This window comes from Populus trichocarpa, chromosome 1 (assembly GCF_000002775.5).
Source record: "Populus trichocarpa isolate Nisqually-1 chromosome 1, P.trichocarpa_v4.1, whole genome shotgun sequence".
Lineage (NCBI taxonomy): Eukaryota > Viridiplantae > Streptophyta > Magnoliopsida > Malpighiales > Salicaceae > Populus > Populus trichocarpa.
Genome location: NC_037285.2, coordinates 2,050,321 through 2,072,532, shown reverse-complemented (window position 1 = coordinate 2,072,532; position 22,212 = coordinate 2,050,321). Strand labels below are relative to the sequence as shown.

Here is a 22,212-nt window from a genome sequence, read left to right as displayed (position 1 = left end):
GCAATTCTGGACCGCAGAATGGTGAAGAGAGGTAACCAGGCCACCACACAAATTCTACTCCACTGGAAGGGTCTCACCCCGTCTGACGCCATATGGGAGTTTGCTGATGACATTAAATATCGTTTCCCAGAGTTCTCCCTTGAGGACAAGGTCGTTTTCGAAGAGGGAATACCTGTTACATGCACAACTTAAGTCAAGGGAAGGTGGGTAGATTTAAATTGTTAAAAAGTCGTTAAAGTCGTTACAGTCATTGTTAAACGCTCCGTTTCATTAATTGACACTGTTCCAATTAACTGAATTCAAGCACACGACTTGTGTGTGCTCTCAGGCCAGAATAAAAGGAATTAGTTATAGTCAGTAATCTAGAAAGAATGTTATGTATATATATGGCACAGCTGTAACAGAGAAAGGCATTGAAAAACATAATGAATGCATGATGAATGACCATTGTCATTGCCCACATTATTCTCATTGTTATCCCCCTCATCCTCTCTACGTAACAGACTCACCAATAGACTGGATTCTTTTCCAGTAGGTTCCCTTGAAATAATGCTTGTATCAACAAAATCTTTCATTCCTTGTTTGGAATTGTGAGATTCTCTTTACTGAACCTGGACAATTGACACAGGCAACACACCTCTATAAACTTTTCCAAAGCCACCTTCTCGATAAAACCTAACAACTCCTTGCACGTACACTTGAGGCAAAATGATCGGTGAAATATCTATATCCAACGACAAAAGTGGGAGGTTTGGCTGGCTTGTATAGAATGGAGCTAACGTTAAATTAGGTAGAGATTTAAGGGCATCATATTCAAGCCTGTATCGGTTCTCCACTAGAAAGAACAAGATTCTTGAATTCTTCGAAAATCAAGGGTTCCAATGGACTTCTACGAAAGCCAGGCACCCACAAACAATGGACCCCAAACGAAATCCACAAGCAGGACCAAAAATGTCAATGGACCATAACACGAGACGGTGGAAAAACAATTGGGGAAAAGGATATTTCTATACATTGATATTCACATGCGATGTTAATGACAAGGCTTGCTATTTAGATCACTACCTCATTTACAAGAACTGCACCTGTAAGGGAAAAAAGGGTCAGTTCATATGAAAGCATGCCCCTTTAACTACAATTAACATCAAGAAAAATATACCATAAAGACCTTTATATATACAAATCAATTGAAAATGTTTATACAACCCTCGTACTCAGACATCACGTGGCCTGTTTCTCCTCGGTTCCCTCTGGAGCGGGGGTGCGCTGCCGATTGCCTCTTCTTGCAAAATACTTTCCGATGAATTCATCTGCCAAGTCAGGATATTTTCCCCTGATGAAGTTCTCCAGACATTTGCGGTAGGAAAAATCTTGTTTGCAGTCATCAGTTGAGACAATGTAGAAGCACCTGCTCTCCTGGAAATTGCTGTGCCTGCTAACCTGTTACATTAAAACAATTGTAATTATACCATGCACATAAAATGCAGATTATGTAAGATGTAAAAAGATGCATCATATTATATACACCATGCCTTTTCAACTATTATGTTAACAAATGCAAATGGAGAGGATTTCCTCCTAAATAAATAAAAGCATGAAACAGTAGGGTTGGTCCACAAAGAAAATGACAAGCTGGTGGCCAGTGAAGAGCCAGAAAGTCATGTCACCCTCAAGTGTTGTCTTAAACCCTAGCAAACATCCGACCATCTCTCGCCCTTCTTCCACAAATTGATGTAGAAAGCTGGTCCGAATTTCAATATACCCTTGCAAACTATCCGAGCCAAACTAGAATGCAAGTTCATGCAGGACAAATCCCGACACTGAATAACAGGTCATTTAAAAACACCAACAAGACACTTAGTTTAAGTTCAGCCAGTCAAATTAATCATTCATTCTAAAATACAGCCAAGTCTCTTGACATCAGAGGAAATCTGATGGAGAAGTGACTTCATAGTAAAAGCCTTATCGTGTGTCCTACTATCAGCAATAGAAAGTCTGTAAGCCACATTATGCAGTAGTGTACAATTACAGTTGTTAACAAGGACGGACAACTAAACAGTCATTATGCACAGAATTGTTACTACTAGAAAGCTTGTAGAACACCATTACAATTCATCAAATAACAAGGAACTTGAAAGTGCAGGCAAGCAACAGATAAAATTGGACATTTTTTTGAGAGAAACAAAAGAGATTGGACTTTAATAGACCTCGCAACCATCTTATCCAGTAACACTAAAAAATGAGAGTGGTAGCATTAATAACATATCTATTCAAAAGGCATAGGGGTACAGGATCCTAAACTTAGTGTAGAATGAGGGGTAGTGAACAACTGAACATAGCTCAAGCAAAAACTAACAAGGGAATAGGTCACCCAGAATACATACAGTGACATGATTAATTCCAGCACCCATCTTCACTGCTTTGTCTGGATGATAATTGAAGACATTATCAAGCACATAGGACTGATCATCAGCAGATAATGGATCCCCATCACTGTACCTTCAAAAGTAATTTTATAATAAGAAAATTTACAAAAATGAATATGCAGAAAAGGGAATTAATACTGCAAATTTATGAAGAATAAAAAGGGGATACCATGTCAATAAGAAATATGTTGTGCTATGAAGCAAAAGGTAATTACCAGTGCATATTTTTGGAGAATTTAGGTGTGAACAGCATAGAAAACGTACCCTGTTTGATGCATTATTCTTCTAATAGAAAGCATTAATGGCTCAACATCAGAGAGAATATCCTGCTCTTGAGAAGTGAATATGTCTAACCACTGCCTAGTCATGGTAAATAGCCCACTTGAACTAGAATCCTCATGGGGTTTAGAAGGGCGGTTCCTTTTCTTCCAATGTCCATTATTTGATCCCCAACCTCGAGAACCTTCTGTGCGGTTTTTCTTGAATTCTCCACTCTGCTGACCCCATTGCTGATCCCTTTCACTTCCATTGCTACCTGCAGAATTTGGCACCCCCCATCCATCAACTGCCTTAACTGAGTCTTTGGACGAGCCCCAGCCTTGTGAAATTGACTTGGGCTTCCCCCAACCACCTGACTCTTTCCCTCGGTCCAGCAGAGATTGATTTTCTGTCTTGTCTTCCATTTCACTTCCATTGCCACCTCCAGAATTTGACACCCCCCATCCAAGATCCGGTGACTTGGGTTTCCCCCAACAAGAGGCTGTGTCTGCCTGATTCGAATTCACCTTGTTACCCCAAGGTTTATCAGCATCTGTATTTTTTGCCCCCCAACCTCCTGACTCTTTTCCTCCTTCCAACTGAGATTGATTTTCTGTCTTGTTATTCATTTCATTTCCATTGCCACCTCCAGAATTTGACACTCCCCATCTGCGATCCAGTGACTTGGATTTCCCCCAACCAGAGGCTGTGTCTGCTTGATTCGAATTCACCTTGTTACTCCAAGGTTTATCAGCATCTGTATTTTTTGTCCCCCAACCAACTGACTCTTTCCCTCTGTCCAACAGAGATTGATTTTCTGTCTTGTTCTCCATTTCACTTCCAATGCTACCTCCAGAATTTGACAACCCCCATCCACGATCCGGTGTCTTGGATCTCCCCCAACTACAGGATGTGTCTGCCTGATTCAAATCCACCTTCCTACCCCAACGTTTATCAGCATCTGTATTTTTTGCCCCCCAAGAGGATGCAGCCTTTGAACCACATGCTGCATCTGTCTGATTTGAATTGCTTTTTTTATTCCAATCAGATGACTCTTTAGCTTGGTTCAGAAGAACATGATTCTCACTTCCCTGTTCATCAACGTTGGTATTCTTTGTCCCCCAAACAGATGCAGCCTTCGAACTGCAGGATTCAGTGGTAGCCTCTTGGGTAGTTGTAGAAGCCCAACCAGATATTAACTGGTCCGGTGACATCTTATCATCCCAACCATGTGTCCCTAATTCTTGGTCTTCCTGATGTTGCTTGTTTTTATTTTGTTCAGATTCATCACCATCTGTTACCTTCCCCCACCAAGACTTAGTTACATTTGCAAATTTGTCATCTCCAGCCTTTCTCCCCCAGGCAGTACCAACATCCCAATCATTGGACCTTGCAGGTTTTTCTTGGACTTTAGTTGCGAAGCCATTATGGGTTTCAGAATTTTTTGTTGCCCAACCAGACAAGGAATTGGACTGCGTTACGTCATTCTCTGAATTCCAGGAGGAATTTATCTTCCTGGTAGCTGCAGTGTCCCAGCCAACATCACTTGTCTCAGCTGAACTCATTCCCAAACTCCAAGGTTTTTCCTTACCTGCAGAGTCATTTTTATCAACATCCCAATTTCCAGCGCTCCAAGACCCATCCTTTAAAGATGAAGCCTTTCCCCAGTTTGACTCGGCAGGTTGATTGCCTAAGAAGTCTTGAAATTCAGCACTGTCTTCAAAGGTAGGCTTATCAGAACTAGAGTGATGCTCAGGAGACAGGTTCCAGTCTTCATCTTCCAGAATAAGATCATCAACTTCGGCACCCAAACAAGCAGTAACTGACTCTTCTCCACCAGCAGTACTTCTCACCATATTTAGAAAACTGTATGCATCTATGCCACCCTCTGGATTCAAACATGCCTGGAAAAGAGAATAATATAATTGGAAAGATGAGCAGAACACAGAGACTAATTAATCTAGCTATAAAAGCTTCCAGAAAGCAACTTTCCAATTGAAGAGACAGTACCTCTTTTGTGTCCCAGAGGACATCAAAGCGTGAACCTGTTCCAACAGTAACATGCTTGCCCCATGAGCAAGAAGCAACTATGCTTGATAAATAATCAGTGTGGCACTTCTCTGCAGCCTTCTCAAAACATTTCCTCGGTGTCTGTATACCATACATAAAGCTCATTTAATAGAGTGACATAAATTATGCATCAGAGACTTGAAACAAACTGAAGACTTACAAAGAGAGTGGCCTCGGTAAATGGCACTTGGATATCCAATGATCGAGATAATGTTTTATAACCCCCAGTATAGAAGCCGATCAAGCTTCCAGCACATGTCATACTGTTCCCAAGTAGAATGAGATGCTCTTTTAGAACACCTTTTGCCACCATGGTTACCGATTTTGAGAGGCGCTGCAAAATCAACAAGTTGAGCCTTTCATGGTGCAAAAGACACTGGAAAACTATGCATGAATTAACTGAACAAAAGAGTATCATAATGCACATTACCAGATCTTCTTCCTTTATTATTATTATTTTGAAAAGAGAGGGGTGCATGTTTGTTGGGCAGGGGCAGTTTAGCACAAAATATAATTTCATTAACGTGTGCATGAAGAAAATAGCACTATTTATAGATAGGCTCCAATTAATTAAAAAAATGTAGATGCACCGAAGATACATACTGTACATGATCCGGGATTGAAATGATGCGAAAATTTTCTATTATCGGATAACATCTTGTGCAAATAATATCAAAGATCAGTTAGTGACAAGAGGAAAAATTATGCAAAAGTGGCCAAGACAGCCGCACCTCTCACATAAAGAGGACGTTCGAACCCCTCTCAAACCCTATTAAAAACAAAATGTGCAAACTAACTACACTGCAGTTAGAATAAACCTATAAGAATAACTCATAAAAGATGCCCAAAGAAAATGACAAGCAAAATTGGATTTTCATTTACTGACAGATGAACAAAATTGGTCATGTCCCTGAATAAAGAGGGGGATCTATTGATAATTTTATAGTGCTCACAGCATCACCATGCTACTTGAAGTTACATTCACATAACATGTGGCAAGGACAGCATTCATAAAAGGCAATTTGAAAAATAGAGGAATGTAGAGAAGGAAAGAGGAGATGCACATCATATGATTAGGAATAGACTGCTTCACAAGCGGACGGGAACAATTTCTGAGTTACCTGAACTGCTTGGTCAAATGCACAAGAAACTCCCAACAATTCCTGAACTTGTTTAATCGCATAAGGAATTGAACGTGTGGTGTCAATTAAATGAAGGACAGGAAGACATGAGTCCAAGACTATTCTCCAAGCATCACCACTTTGCTTGACAACAGATTTCTCCAGAACAATATCTAAAGCCAACTCCCCCTTTTGAGTCCTGGAAGGGTTTCTTATCCAAGTTGTTGTCTCCTGACTTGCCCAAATTATATTTGCACAGGAAATTCGATGGTCACCTGCAAATTGCAGAGATAGAGCAGATCTCAAAGTAAATAATGAATTCTACACATGCTGAAAGTTTTAAAAGGCATACATACACGTCACCAAAATTTCACATGGTAAATCCAAGAAAAACCCACGCAGTAGCAGATCAATAAGGATAAAAGAATTAGCAAACAAAATGAAGAAAGGCAAGCAGAAAATTCATTTTACGAGGTTTAAGCTAAATGAAGACAAACAAACCTGAGACCCAGATCAACCATATAAAGGGCATTTGACATCAATTACCAGTCACAAATATTGATAAATAAAAGAATGCACACATCTAATAAAATAGTATTTCTTCAGTACCAAAGTTAATACTTTTAAGATTTCAGTAGGCAAATCGATTGCATTCCTCAAAATTAAAGAGAAAAAAATATTGTAATAGAAAGGGAAAGAACATCAGCAGGCCAGGAATGACTATTCAGGTATTAGCTTTAATTCAGAGTATGTCCCAAATGATTCTCACCTTTTGATATGAAGTGTTACCACATTTGAACACTGATGGATTTTCAGTTAAATCTCTCAATAATTATATGGAAGAAAGGAAACAGAATTATGTTGAAGGAAAAGGTTTCTGTTGCACAGCTTTATAGATATTTCGCTGGCCAAGGTAATCAAACTCACTATCATATTTAAGATGGGGCAAAAATTGCACACCACGTGAATGATAAAATGCATAAATATGATTAAAAAATAAATTGCGGGCAATGAAACTTCGGAAATTGGGAGATTTTTTAAAACATAATAATAATCATACGCGTGTGTGTGTGTGTGTGTATTACTTAGAGTTGGAAAGGAAACAAAATGGCAATCACTTTCGTGCCACATTTATGGATCCAATATATTAAGGTGATGCTTATTGTTTAATGTTTATCATAGAAAGAGAAGGGGATATTCTCTAATTACAGAGGCGGCAAATCATGTTTCAACGGCAACTCAGAAAAATCTAAACGTGGAAAATGGTTGTATATCCATGTGTTGATGAGGCTCGCAATGTCAAATTAATAATTAAAATATCCATGAATATTGAAACTAATAATTATGTTTAACTTCTTCACAACATTGAATGACACCTTGAAAAATCATAAAATCTAACCAATTCTGACGTCAATGAGGGTGAATCCACCTAGAATGGAAGGCAACACAAGCAAGACAGTCACAAATTAAAGGCCTTTACATGAACCATACACAACCCAATAGATTGCATAATTCTTATTAAAAATATTGACTGAAATAATAATACTGCAGATGCTTTTGCGAAAAAAAATGTAAAAATAGTCCTGCAGCAAAATTCTGCATTATGACATTTATATAAGAAACATCTCTTCTCGACATCATCTCAATGGAGGACTCAAAATGATATGTTTTAACATAATGTTCATGAGAACAATCAAATAAAATTCTATAACCATATGCAAATTTGTGGTATATGAGGAAAGGATATGTTTAGAGCTGCATAGAAATAAACACTTTGTTGAATTACAAAGCTTCAAAAATAGAGATGGAAAGTTTATCCATTGAAGGGTCAGGGACACGAGAACCAGTATGCAGCAATATCTTGCTCTATTGCAACCTTAAGGTCTATTTTTAGGACAAAAGAACACATTGAACGACAAGGAATTATCATAGTTGTTTATGAGTAGGAAGATGATGAAATCGAACTTATGACTGTCACTGCTAAGAAAGTTGATCCTTAATTTTTTTCCTTGCAATGAAATGGCATGGCTTCTTTTGTTCTCACGCTTCCAGAGAGATGAACAGATGTGGAGAATTCTTGAATTCTTACTTCTCAATCTTATTTCAGAATAATTCCTGATTATATACAATATCTACAAATCTATATTAGGAAGGCTATCAACTACACATAAATAGGTGTTATTATTTGGACCTGATTTATGGGAAAGAAAATCTAGCTTTCTATATTCATTTCCCATAAATCAGGTTCAGATCAGATTCAAATCTGCCTTGATTTCTTCAGAATCTTCGACACTCCCCCTCAAGCTGGATGGAAGAGATTCTTCATTCCCAGCTTGTCTAAGATACCTTTAAATGAAGGATTCTGCACACCTTTAGTAAGTATATCAGCAAGTTGTTCCCCAGTAGGCACATAAGGTATGCAAATCAGTCCACTCTCTATTTTTTCTTTGATGAAGTGTCTGTCCACTTCCACATGTTTAGTTCTATCATGCTGTACTGGATTGTGTGCTATTCCAATGGCAGACTTATTGTAACAGTACAATCTCATTGGTTCTTCCCATTTGATTCTTAAATCTTCTAGGATAATCTTTATCCATAGTAACTCACAAATTCCAAGTGCCATTGATCTGAATTCTGCTTCTGCACTTGATCTTGAAACAACATTATGTTTTTTGCTTCTCCATGTCACAAGATTTCCTCCTAACAGAGTACAATAACCTGATGTTGACCTTCTATCTGTTAAGTCACCAGTATAATTAGCATCTGTGTAGCATTCAAGTTTCAGATTCTCATGTTTTTTATACAAGATTCCTTTTCCAGGGGTAGACTTTAAGTATCTAAAAAGTCTATAAACTGCTTGTAGGTGTGAATCTTTCGGGTTATGCATGAATTGGCTCACCACACTCACTGCATAAGCAATGTCTGGACGAGTGTGGGCTAAGTAGATCAGCTTACCAACTAGCCTTTGGTATTGTCCCTTGTCAGTTGTGACTCCTTCCTCATCATTGTCAAGTCTGTGCTTTAGGTCAATAGGTGTCTCACATGGTTTACAGTCTACCATTTTTGTCTCCTTTAGAAGGTCCAGAATATACTTCTGTTGAGAGATAAAAATCCCTTTTGTTGAATGTGCTACTTCTATGCCAAGAAAATATTTCAGCTTCCCCAGCTCTTTGATTTCAAATTCTGCAGAAAGTCTTCTTCTCAATATATCCCTTTCTACAAGATCATCACCTGTAATTATAATATCATCAACATAAACAATTAGAATAGCAACTCTCCCTGAAATGGAGTGTTTTATGAACAAAGTATGATCTCCTTGACTTTGTCGATATCCCATTGACACCATGGCTTGTGTGAACCTTTCGAACCAGGCTCTAGGTGATTGTTTTAGTCCATAGAGAGCCTTCTTTAGTCTGCAGACCTGGTTGGGAAGTAAAGAGTGACTGAACCCTGGTGGTGGATCCATAAACACCTCTTCTTCCAACTCCCCATGTAAGAAAGCATTCTTTATATCATATTGCTGCATACACCATCCAAGATTAACAGATAGAGAAAACAAAATTCGAATGGTGTTCATCTTAGCAACTGGAGCAAATGTTTCTTGATAGTCTATTCCAAAAGTTTGTGTATACCCTTTTGCAACTAGCCTGGCTTTATACCTTTCAAGGCTGCCATCAGCTTTATATTTCAGAGTATAGACCCATTTACACCCTACTGGTTTCTTCTCTTTTGGTAACTCAACTATTTCCCATGTTTGATTCCTCTCTAGAGCATTCATCTCCTCTCATGACAGTTTTCCATTTCTCATTACTTAGAGCCTCATGCAAGGTTTTTGGGATAGGTATGGTGTTTATTTTTGAGAGAAAGGTTATGTGTGATGGTGAAAACTTTTCAAATGACATAAAGTTAGCTGTAGGATATAAGGGATTCTTAGTGCATTCTCTTATCCCTTTTCTGATTGCAATTGGCTGATCAAGATCATTAGTATTAAGAATAGATAAGGATGGATGAGAAGTTTCATTACCTTGCTCTGGTTCAGATTCTTGGGCTTGCATGAGATTTTGAACAGGCTGTACCCTTCTTCTATATACCTGAAGAGGTCGGTCAGTAGTAGTAGTTTCACCATGCAGAATTTCTCTTATGAGGTTTGGAGACTTAATGGGTGGTGAATTCAAAGATGATTGCTGCCGAGATGGGATTTGGAAGGAAAAAATGTCAAAAACATTTGTATTCTTATCTTCTATGTTTGTGTTGTCCTCCTGAAGATAAGTCTTGTTGAAGAAAGATTGGTTTTCATTAAAAGTGACATCTTCTGACACAAGAAATCGTTTTGAAGGTGGATGATAACATTTATAACCCTTTGTGTGACAGAATACCCTATGAAAACACACTTAAGAGCTCTAGCATCAAGTTTGTCTTGGTGATGTTTATGAATGTGAACATAGGTGACACACCCAAAAATTCTTGGGGGAATTTTAGAATAAAAATTATTCTTTGGAAAGAATTCTGATAAATAGTTTAAAGGACTTTTGAAACCAATAACTCTTGAAGGTATTCTATTTATCAAATAAGTAGATGTTAAAACAGCTTCTCCCCAATAGTGTTTTGGAACTTGATGTTGAAAAAGTAAAGCTCAAGTAGTTTCAAGAAGATGTCTGTTTTTTCTTTCGGCTAACCCATTTTGTCGAGTATTAACACAAGATGATTGATGAATAATCCCTTCCTTTTCAAAGTATGGTGATAGGATCTTATTGAAGTAGTCCCTAGCATTATCAGTTCTAATCCCCTTAATGCCAACCCCAAATTGATTCTTTATCATTTTTGTAAAGTTTGGAAAGATGTGACTTACATCAGCGTTTCTTTTAAGAAGATAAACCCAAGTCATTCGGGTACAATCATCAATAAATGTAACAAATCCCTTTGCTCCTGAAATATTGGGAACATTATATGGACCCCATATGTCAAAATGAATTATATGGAATGGAGACATAGATCTTGAATCACTTATAGGAAAAGGCACTCTATGATGCTTTGCAAACTCACAAATTTCACAATGAAATTGTTCCACATTAAGATTTTAAATAAGGATGGAAACATGTGACTAAGAGTCTTAAATGAAAGGTGTCCTAAACAACGATGATGGTTCCAAACATCATCTTTATTAGAATTGACTGAAATAAACGATAGAGGGTGATAGTTACTACTGCTGCCTTGCATTCCAAGCATGTACAGCCCATCCTTGACTCTAGCCTGCCCAATCATCTTCCCCGTAGCTAGGTCTTGAAATATGCAATGATCAACGAAGAAAGTTACACTACAATTTATGTCTTTGATTAGTTTTCGAATGGATAACAGATTTGCAGTAAGGTTAGGGACATGTAGCACTTGTTTAAGGTTCAATGAGTGATTAAGAGGGATTGTTCCCTGTCCTGCTACTGTGATTAGAGATCCATCAGCAACTGTGATTTTCTTACTGCTAGGACAAGGCTGATATGATTTAAATGAACCTGCAGAATGAGTCATATGGTTTGTTGCACCTGAGTCTATGACCCAGATGCTGGAATGGTCCTTGTTTGAGGCACTAAATGCATGAGAAATTAGAATTTTACCATTTTTAGCAAGAGAGCATGACCCAGATGGTTTCTCCATGGTGTTGAGTAGGGTCTTTAGGCGCTCAATCTCTTCTTTGTTGAATCCCCCCACTTCTAGGATGCTGGACTCACGGACTGTCTCTTCTGAATTTGTTAAATGTGCATGTCCTCTTGACTGATTCCATTTGTATCCTCCATTACGCCCCATCCTTGGTGGTTTTCCATGGAGTTTCCAGCAAGTCTCCTTTGTATGACCTGTCTTCTTGCAATAGTTACAAAACAAATCATCTTTAGGGAATTTTTTTCCTTCAATCTTCCCAACTTCTGCACCATTCATGGCATCACCCATGTTTCTGCTATTAGTTATCAACATAGCAGATCCTTCAGTATTTGGTGCATCCAGCATCACAGTTCTCCTTCCTTCTTCAGCCCTTATTACTGAGAATACCTCATTGAGTGAGGGTAGAGATTCCTTTCCAAGTATTTGGACTCGCATTTGATCAAATTCTATGTTGAGTCCTGCAAGAAATTCAAAGATCCTTTCTCTTTCTACATAGTTCTTTAAAATCACAGCATCATCACTACACTGCATCTTAAAATCCTGATAATAGTCCAACTCCAACCAAAAACTTTTCATAGTATTGTAATATTCAATAACCATCATATTACCTTGTTTGGTCATTGAAAGCTTCGTCTTAATCTCATAGATTAACGCAGCATCCTTCACTTTAAAGTAGGTCTGTCTCATTGCATCCCATATGTCTTTTGCTGTAACCAGAAACATATAAGGCCCACAGACTTCTGGCATAATAGAGTTCCATAGCCATGACATAATCATGGAGTCTTCTTCATCCCAAAGTGTAAACTTTGGGTCTTCTAGACTAGGAGGATTGTCCATCAAATGATTAATCTTTCCCTTTCCTTTGAGAAAGGTTTTTACTATCTGTGACCACTTCAGATAGTTTCTTCCATTCAGTTGGTAGAATGACTGTAAATTCTGGAATTCACCTGATATTTGGGTATCTTTTGTAGTGTTTTCAGACATGTTTTTTCAGATCTGGACAGGTCTGTTACTAGGATTGTCAGGACAGATTGGAAGATAAGAGAAGAAATTCCAGATCTAGAGAGAGATAGGTTCAGAAAAGAAAAAAAAGAATAGGCTCGGTTTAGAGCTCTGATACCATGTGGAGAATTCTTGAATTCTTACTTCTCAATCTTATTTCAGAATAATTCCTGATTATGTACAACATCTACAAATCTATATTAGGAAGGCTATTAACTACACATAAATAGGTGTTATTATTTGGACCTGATTTATGGGAAAGAAAATCTGGCTTTCTATATTCATTTCCCATAAATCAGGTTCAGATCAGATTCAAATCTGCCTTGATTTCTTCAGAATCTTCAACAACAGATGTTCATAAAAAGCAGATGTGTTATAGCTTGGAGAGAAATTACTCTTTTTCACGCCGGTTATTTGAATAAAGAAACATAAAACAATTTCTTTGGAGAAATTGTGGACAAAGAAACTTAAAACAAATATCATGGGATGCCAAACAACAATTATCTGATTCTACTCATTAACTTTTAACACCTGTGAATTTTGCTACATTTTTTCTCATTGAGGAGAGGGGCATCGGTGTATGCATGCAATGGCCTAAGAACCACATGCATTGATAGAGTTGCAACATGTTCTCTTGGAGCCTTTCTGTACATTATACCTTGTGCTTTTTGTCAAACCAAAAAAAAAATGAACGAGGCATCTCAAAATTTTTATGCAAAATAAACTTCCATAGAAAGATAAGAGGAGTAGCAATTCCAAACTCCTGAACATAATTATTAAAAATATCTGCTCAATACAGCTTAAAGGAACATGAGCAAATATTCTTCATGACAAAAAAACAAAATTTATTGCATACCTTTGATGGTTGTTTCCAGCAGAACTGGGCAAATCATATCAGCAAGAATGTTTGAAGTCCTCTCCAAATGAACATCATTTGCATCTTGCCAAAAGAACATCAGGCACAGCAATTCATCAGTGCATTGCTCGAAAGAGCAACATTCACTGCCAAGGAGGAGCACAAAATCAAAGAGAGGTGATTAGTCATTTCAAGCACATAAACAACTTTGCTGCCAAGAAAGAAGCACAAAATAAAAGACAGAAATAAACTGGTGTTTTCAAGCCATAAATAATAATATTTCTAGTAATATTATATGCAAGCTAACAATAAAGTATAAATGTGAAAAGAGAGCAACTATAGGTAAGCATTCTAAGAAAGTGAGCCATATAAACATCTGGAGGCAATGTAATAGAACTTACGCAAGTACTTGTGAAGTTTGAACTTTCATCTTGTAATAGCACCTAAGCTACATATTGTCATTAATTTTGACAATCTGGCTCACGCAATGTTGTGATCCCGAACAGACTTGACTCGGGATCCGTGAGCTCAAACTACACGCATAACACCTAAGTTATTCTCTTCTTCACCTCATTAAGCATTAACTTCTTCTGAACCTTCTTTAACAGTGTATTGGTACCTAAGGACAGATGGGTTTTAGTTTAGGCAATCTAGCTAGTGCACTGTTATGATCAAGAGACACAAAAGCAACCAATTCAAGATACACAACCATAGTTAGCAGTTCCATGTGGTATAGATTTCTGGTAACTATAAACTTCAGCTGAAATTAAACAAAGTAATCCCATGCCAAGGACGTAAATTTATAGGCAACAGTATATCAAAAATTCAATTCTACAACTTATATCTTGATACAAAAAAAACATACAAAGCCTTCCCATTTTCTTGTCTATGCAGTCCCACCATCAGAATCTCAGGGTTATACTTCTTAATGTATTTGGAAAGCTTTAACATCTCACTTCTAAGTTCTAACACAAAGCATATAATTTATTTGATGAATGTATTTCTCCATTCAATCTCTCCAACATGACATAATTATCATCTCACTTCAGAGGCAAACCATATATTTTATTTGACAGTTGTATCAATCAATCATCATTCATCAAGTAAATGAGAGACAGCTAAAAACCCAATCTTCACAAAATAAGAATAAAAAATCCAATTAACCAAATATTTGAAGACTCACTTCTTTCAGGAAGCATGTCATCTCATTTCAGAAAATTAATTGTAAGAAACATGGAGTTTCATTATCACAATAAATGACTTACAATACAAATTTAGATTAAATTGAGAAACAAACCTGATAGACAACGTTGTCTTCTTAAAAAGATTACCAACTTTTTTCTTCTTTCGAAATGAGTTGACAGTCTCTTGGCACTTCTCAAGAATCACCTGAGCACTAATGTTCAACTCTTGCAAAATCCTCTATATAAAATAAAGCTTCAATTACTAACAAAAGAAATAAGTTTTAACAAGCAAACCAATGACTTCGTAGATAAATATGCCCTCCAAGAATATTTGCAATGCTTCCGGAAACAAGTGCAGTAACCTTCTCAAGATGAACATGACCAACAAGGCCGGCATCACTTCCAAAACTTTCTGGTATTTGTTGATTCTTGTATCTGCTTGTAAGAAACCATCACAACTCTTAATCTTATATCAAGCATATTTTACTGATAAACATCCCATTGTTGAAATAAAACAGAATAAATGAAAAAAGAAAAAAAGAAGCAAACATAGGGTCTATAAAAAAAATAAACAGGAGAATAAAAAAAAAAGATTGATGCACAGTTTGAGAATCCAAAGATGCAGCACAATATCATTGAAAAGGGACAAGAGCATATGAGGCAACATGCATCCTTTCACTTGTTCCTAAAGAATGCAAAAAAAGATACATAACTACAAGGGCAGAACTTACTCAATCATAAAACACTTGGCAACGTCTTTAAGACTGACTTTTTCCAAGTGATTCTTGACCAAAAATGCTGCTTTTTCTTGGCAATGCTCTCTTCCACATCCACAATAATTAAAGTATAAAATTACCCTGCGATCAGCTTGGTCATTCTTGAAACCAACTTTGCAAAGAAGTATTTCCTGAAGAGAAATTTAGTGTTGAGAAATATAGGTAGCATAACACTGCAGAATATGGCAAAACTAACTTCTAGAAGGATGACGAATTTGCAAAAAGCAAATGACTACCTTCATCATATCCCACGAGGAATTGCTACTTGGAGTAGAATCAAGAACAGCTTTGTATGCAGGATTGGACATTGCAGTGGCAGCTAACACGCCAACAGGTTCACCAGCAGGGAATAAACTTTGGGACTCAGCTCCCACCTTCACACCATACTCAAATTGGATGATTGAATTGCTGCAGACATTTCTTACAGTGCCATCATAACAAATTACCACATCTCGGAGGATGGCCATTAAGTTTTTGAACAACGTTCCTGGCTCAGACAACCCTCTTGATGAACGCACAATGACTTCTCTAGTAGAAATGGAATGAGCCATCTCCTCATACGCATCCAACCCATGAAAAAAACTGCTTTGAATCAAGCCATACTGGGCAGAAGGATAATTAAGCAAATTGGTAGGATACTTGCTCTGAAAATGGGAGGCCAAGTCTTCAACCAGGGTCTTAGAATAAAGTTTTCCCCTATCAGAAACTTGCAAGCCCAAGAAGCCAATTTGCTGAACAAGCTTAGCAACAGCCCCGTCACTCTTAGAGTCAATCAAATAACCCAAGGCAGAGGAAGTTAAAATAAATTCTCGAACTGGCTTTTTCACATCCTGGATGTGATTCTCTACTTGCAACTCAACCAGCTCATTGTAGGTGGATCTTAAGTTACAAAGCAAAGGAGAAATCACCTTGAAACTTTCTTGGATACTTTGTTTGACTGCCTGGGAGATGGAGAAATCTTTCAAACTAACACTAAAGCCTTCGGAGAACAGATTTTCCATTAGCAAGGGCTGCAAGGCGTTGAAGAACTCAAGCACTGCTCCGGAACCCTTCTCGAAGAAAATTGAGATCAGAATCTCATTAATCATTGATGCCACAACATCCCTGTTGAAATCAACCTTCAAGACATTACTATTGTTGATCAAGAATCTCTCTCCACTGCAGTTGAAGCAAGTTGGTAAAGCCATTTGGAGAATCTGATGGGCAGTCCAGTATGGGCGAATACAATTGACCTTCAACAAAGCTGGTTGTGGCAAATCAGGTGAGACAAACATTGCCAGTTGCTGTGCAGCTGATTTGTCCAAAAAGCAGGCCTTGAAAATCATCTTTAATGACAGAAGTGAGTCTGTTGTCAGCTGTAAATTCAGATTGCCACTATGGGAGCTAAGCAATTGTTTCTCCACTGAGAAAAGCTCCAAGACTTCAGCTTTTGCAGCGAGGGACTGGGGGTAGAAAAGGTGAACGCAATCGCCATCAAAATCAGCACTTAAGGGCCCACATATCAGAGGATTGATCTTCACCGTATGATCATCATGAACATACACTGACAGCGCTTGTAAAGAATGTTTGTGTGTTGTTGGCGGTCTATTAATGAAAACAACATCGCCATCTATAATCCGCCTATGTACAACTTGCCCAGGTCGTAGAAATGTATGCCCCTTGGAGCCTTCCCTAAGAGAATAGGTGGAAGAACCATCCCTGTATGTCAGGCACAATTTGTTATCCACAAGCTCTTGTAGATACCTCATGTTGTGCACACTGACCCTCTCCTCAAACGTAATTCTTTGAGCAATCTCATAGGGAATACCAACTTGGTTCACTTTTGTGTACGCATCTCCAGTTATGACACTGCGTGAAGAGAATCCAGAACCTTTTCTTATGAACAGGGTCCTCATCTTCTCAAGCCAAGCTTTGGTTGAGGATTCACTGGAATCCTTTTTTACCCCATAACGGACATCTACATCACGGGATGTCTTTGTAGTACCCCTGACTTGAAGACACCGGTCAACCATTGATTGCAATGAATTTGCTTCGTCTTTATGTGCATCAAAATTTGGTGCCCCTGACCGTGAGCTTTTGATGACTTCAACTTGCTTCAGAACTTTCTTGAGTATGGATATAGAGAGATCCTGAAAGCAACATGAAAGCCAAAAGTCAATGAAGAAAACATAGCAGCAAGGTAGAGAACCTAATTAGTTAATAAATAGCTTACTGAAGACATGATGCTAATGCCATCTGAAACAGCAGGAACAGAGAGACAGTTTGGAGGGACAGGTAGCTGCTGTAGGATATAACCATCTTGAGGGAAATAACCTTTTCCACCTAGCTTTTTTCTAGTCTCAGCAGGAATTGTCTTCAGGATTTGCATAACCTGTTATTTATTGTATCCCAAACAATAAGATCTCAGGATCTACTAAAACAAGTAAACAACAAAGCATATGCAGGAAAGGTGAATGATTTGATACATACGAGTACTGTTCTAAAATCTGAAGCAATCTGCTAAAACAAGAAAATAACAAGCATATGCTGAAAAGGTGAATGATTGGATATATACAAGCACTGTTCTAAAATTTGGATCATTTATAAGTAACTCACTAACTGAGGCATTGAATAAGTAACCCGTTCCTAGCCGTGTCAGTAAGACATAAGACCAAACAAGATTTCTTGGACTGGCAAGCATGGTCGCAGGTGCATATATGAAGCACCAATCACTTCTGAACGCACACACCCCCTTGGACATGAATGCATACACTTTAGGCATGTGGATGTATGAATACTTTTCATAAGTGACAAAAACTGAGCACAAAAACCAGGGGGATTAGGACTGTACAACTCAGCAAGAAGACAACATCTCCTCCACCAATGAAACAAAAAAGATATAAAACTAGAGACTGTGCAAGTTCAAACCATCTGTATTCTCATAAAACAATTAATGACTACAAAACCCAACAGTTTCATCCATCACACATGAAAACAAGTGTGTACTAGAAACAAACCTCACAGGGGAGCAATGGTCATGTAAAGTTATCACCATAGCGAAAACCATATCTTTCTAGGAAATTCCAACAACCATCCCGTAGTCTGGACCTAGAAGGTAGCTTTAGTTCTAAGAAACAAGCACCATCTGTATTCTTAACCTCTCTAATAGAAATTTGCGCACACTCCTGGGCCAAAAAGAAAAGAGTAAGATCAGATATAAACAAAGCTTTTCCCCGTGTACTATGTAACTTGAGGATCTTGTGTGTCAAATCACAAATGAAACCAATTCCCCAAAATTACAAAAAAGAAAGAAAAGAAATTCCAGCATTCTATTAAACAGGAGAAAAAAAAGGACAAGGAGCAACCAAAGAAAGGGAAAGAAATACAAGTTAAGATCTAAAAGATATGTTATCTGGGAATCCAGAAAAGAAAGATCCAGCTACATTCACAACCTAGAACAGCCATAATTCCAGCTGCATCACTAAAAAAATGCTAAACTAATAAGAGACAAAAGGGTAGAAAATAACCTAATGAATCTCCTTTGCTCTATAAAATTGAACTTCCTTCTTATATACCAATTTTCTCTTCTTCTAAACATAAGGAACAGTTATTTGTATGCCTGTCCAGGTAATATGCAATAAAGGTAAAAGTTAGGGAGCTTAAAACTGTAGAAACACAATGGGACCCTAACAAATACAGTGGCAGACATTCAACAAAACAGTCTGAGAGAGGGAGTAGCAACTTAAAGCAAGCTTGTTTATGAATAATATTAATGCAGTAACTTGAAGCATTGCGCCTGTTCAGAATTAGTAAGCAGAGCATACAATAGTGCATATCTCTACACACAGAGCGAAGAGTAGCTGGCACTTCCATACTCACCTCGCAGCATGAAAGCAACCGTTCAGCAACACCATTGCTCTTGATTTGAATCTGTGAATTATAAACTTAGTGTGAAAAATAAGAAGAGGCATATTGTCAAACAGCATTAAGAATAAGGTGCACTGTGATACCATTTAACTGACTGAGGCGTCAGAAAAACAGAGGTGCATGTTCTTAAAGTTTTCTTCATTCTTTTCTTTATGTTAGGTCATGTTTTACACTTCTCTAAACATCATTCATTGCTATTAGAAGATAATTCATCTTTTTATCAGCCCATAATAACTGATTGGGTTCTAAATGCTTATGCTATTCACAACCATCATTTTTCCTTTCTACACTTTTGTCATCTTTACAACAGTATCAAGAAACAAAAGGAATGTACTTAACATATACATTAAGAAAATATAAGACTCGAAAACTTTTATCCTCGCACCCTATTATCTTATTGAACTCCGTTGAGATGGAAACCAAGAGAGAAACTAAGAATCATGAATCACATGTAGATTCAATGTGTTTTATTCAAAAATTGAAAATTAGAAAAAATATTATAAAACAGATGAAATGCTCAGATTGGGAATACCTTGTTCCTTTTTAATTTTAAGCACTTCAAACATAACAAGCTCAACATTCGCTTCAATTCACTAATGTGGCTAGGATGATATATCGGAACCGGCAAGTCGATGTATCCAAAATGACCTGAAAGAGGATAAATGAGCACATTCAAATTTTTTTTCAAGAAAAATCAAATAAAACAGTGATATATATACATGCATCAGATAGGAAGTAAAGAAATTGACCTTCACATTGTCCTGGTTCAGAAGTGCCACAAGATTCACATTTTCCAAATTCAAGTGGCAAGCCAAGGAAGGGATTAGTCAGCTGAATGGAATGGCTAATGGGGCAATCACTGATTGATGCTGTACACTGTTGACCAATCAATAAAAACAAAATAAGCACAAACATCAACTTCAAACAATCAGAGGATTTGAAACTATAAATACAGTCAATGCCAAATAGAAAGAAATTGTAATCTTGAAACTATAAATACAGTCAAAGCCAAATAGAAAGAAATTGTAATCTTTGACAAACATGCAGAAAAGTGAAAACCTCTTAATCAAAATTGGATTATTGATCTTAACATGGTGCACTCATCCTTAAAACATTATCAGTCATAACTGATGCCTTGAAATAATTCTCGAATAGACTTTAAAGGTGCCCTGTTAGCAACCAAAAGTATCTTTAACTTCAAATGTTACTTAAAAAAAATGATCCAAAAAGACCATTGCAACAATGATATGTCTTAAATAACAGGAGCAAGTAAGCAACCAAGAAGGAATACTACTTACGATTTCCTTCTGAGATGCCAAACCAAATCTGATTCCTGTTATCTCCCCTTCAAAAATGCTTGATTGAGGAATTTCATCCATATTTCATTAACAGTTGCCTCAACCTATGCTGTTAACATAATTGCCAAGAAGAAGTCAGATCCCACAAAAGACAAGAGCACTCCAAAATACCAAAATAAATATTAACTTCTAAATGACAAATGAAAAAGGTAAATGAGAAGATTTCGCTAATTAAAATAGAAAAAACATAGGCATTATCATGCATAGAAATCTGAAAAAAGAATGCATTGCGAAATCCAAAACTTAAACAAAGAATAAAGATGTTGCTAACAAAAGGGATTCGTGAAGGAGTACTCAACTCCTTAAGAGCAAGATCACAGAAAATATACAAAACACAGCAGTAGTTTACAGAAATTCCAATACTGAATATTATGACATTTCATTTTATTTTGGAATTAAAGGATTGAGAGTGGAGAATAAAAGAAGAAAAACTAAAATCAAAGAAAAAGTCTAGTATTTTTTATTGAAAAGAAAAATCTATTTGAAAAAAACAACACAACATCGAAAAGTGAAAGGCCAAAAAAAGGCTAAAATAGAAGAAAAAAAATACTGATCCTTTTTTTCTTTTTGAGTTCTCTTTACTCATGACCAAAGAGCATGAAAAAAAATCATTTCCGTCCTCTCTTTTCCAATTCCTCAGCTTTCTCAGAAACCATACACAGAGAGAGTCATGCAAGAACAAATAAAAATAAGACAAGTTAAAAATCATGCCCCAAATTACCTGAGAAATTCTAAATTTTCGCCTCTATTTCACTTCTCGCTTCTGTCAAACACAAAAATAAACCCCAAAGAATCAGAACCCAAGAAAACAAAACAAAACAAAAATGCATTTACCATAAACTTAGAGATAGAGGAGAGATGAAGCAAGAAATTTGACCAAAAAAAGCAACAAAACCCCAAAAAAGGCCTCACATTTTATTCTTCTGTTTAATACCTTAAACCAGGAAAAAAATCCCAAGACTTTCACTCATTTTCCCTCTCTTTCTCACAACCAAGCACTTCAAACCAAAAACAAATAGTAGTAAATTTCAAAACCTGCACTCACTTCCCCTCTCTTTCTCAGCTCCCAAACCCAAAATGCATTATCAAAATTAGACCCACCTGAAAAACTTGTCTCCCTTGCTCTACTTTTGACTTCAAAATTGTGACCCAAGACCCTAAAATTTAAACCCTTTAAAATGCAAAGAAGAAAAAATAGGCCAAATGGGTTTTGCACAGTAAAGGACCTGGATAAAAGAGAGCTTTAAAACGTGCCTAAAAAGAGAAAACATGAAAATGGGCGTCTCTGTCTCTATCTCTCTCTCTGCCTCTGCCTCTGTACTCTCTCTGTGTGTGAATTGCTTTGCTTGTTTTTGTTTAGAGACTGCAGAGAGAGGGGGTGGTAGCAGAGAAGTTACAGTAAAAATGGTTTTGGTTTTTGAACCGTTTGGTGCTTGGGTAATTCTTCATGAAACATTAATTAATTATTAATTAACAAGAACTGATTGATAAATGGAATTTATTATTCCTCACAAAGCACGAACACTGTTTTTTTTTAATTTTAATATTATATTTGCTTGCTCTCATTAAACAATATTTATTTTTCATTTCAAAAATATTTTTA

The 22,212-nt window shown here is 37.1% G+C and overlaps 2 protein-coding genes across 2 annotated transcripts; both read right to left on the bottom strand.

The window, feature by feature from the left end:
- Positions 1-989: 989 nt before the first annotated feature.
- LOC7487005 (DNA-directed RNA polymerase V subunit 1-like) lies at positions 990-18,483 on the bottom strand. The gene is made up of 13 exons (XM_052456711.1): positions 18,342-18,483; positions 17,558-17,716; positions 15,582-17,474; positions 15,301-15,476; positions 14,932-15,004; positions 14,683-14,807; positions 13,386-13,531; positions 5,876-6,150; positions 4,915-5,088; positions 4,695-4,835; positions 2,691-4,588; positions 2,385-2,499; positions 990-1,440 (listed from the first exon to the last, which is right to left on the bottom strand). The coding sequence occupies exons 2-13, from the start codon at positions 17,711-17,713 to the stop codon at positions 1,222-1,224; spliced, it is 5,391 nt and encodes a 1,796-aa protein (XP_052312671.1). The 5' UTR covers positions 17,714-17,716; positions 18,342-18,483; the 3' UTR covers positions 990-1,221.
- Positions 18,364-22,044, bottom strand: LOC7487004 (DNA-directed RNA polymerase V subunit 1-like). The gene is made up of 8 exons (XM_052456719.1): positions 21,711-22,044; positions 21,331-21,372; positions 20,550-20,658; positions 20,001-20,127; positions 19,784-19,899; positions 19,204-19,254; positions 18,852-18,943; positions 18,364-18,509 (listed from the first exon to the last, which is right to left on the bottom strand). The coding sequence occupies exons 3-7, from the start codon at positions 20,628-20,630 to the stop codon at positions 18,932-18,934; spliced, it is 387 nt and encodes a 128-aa protein (XP_052312679.1). The 5' UTR covers positions 20,631-20,658; positions 21,331-21,372; positions 21,711-22,044; the 3' UTR covers positions 18,364-18,509; positions 18,852-18,931.
- Positions 22,045-22,212: the final 168 nt, after the last annotated feature.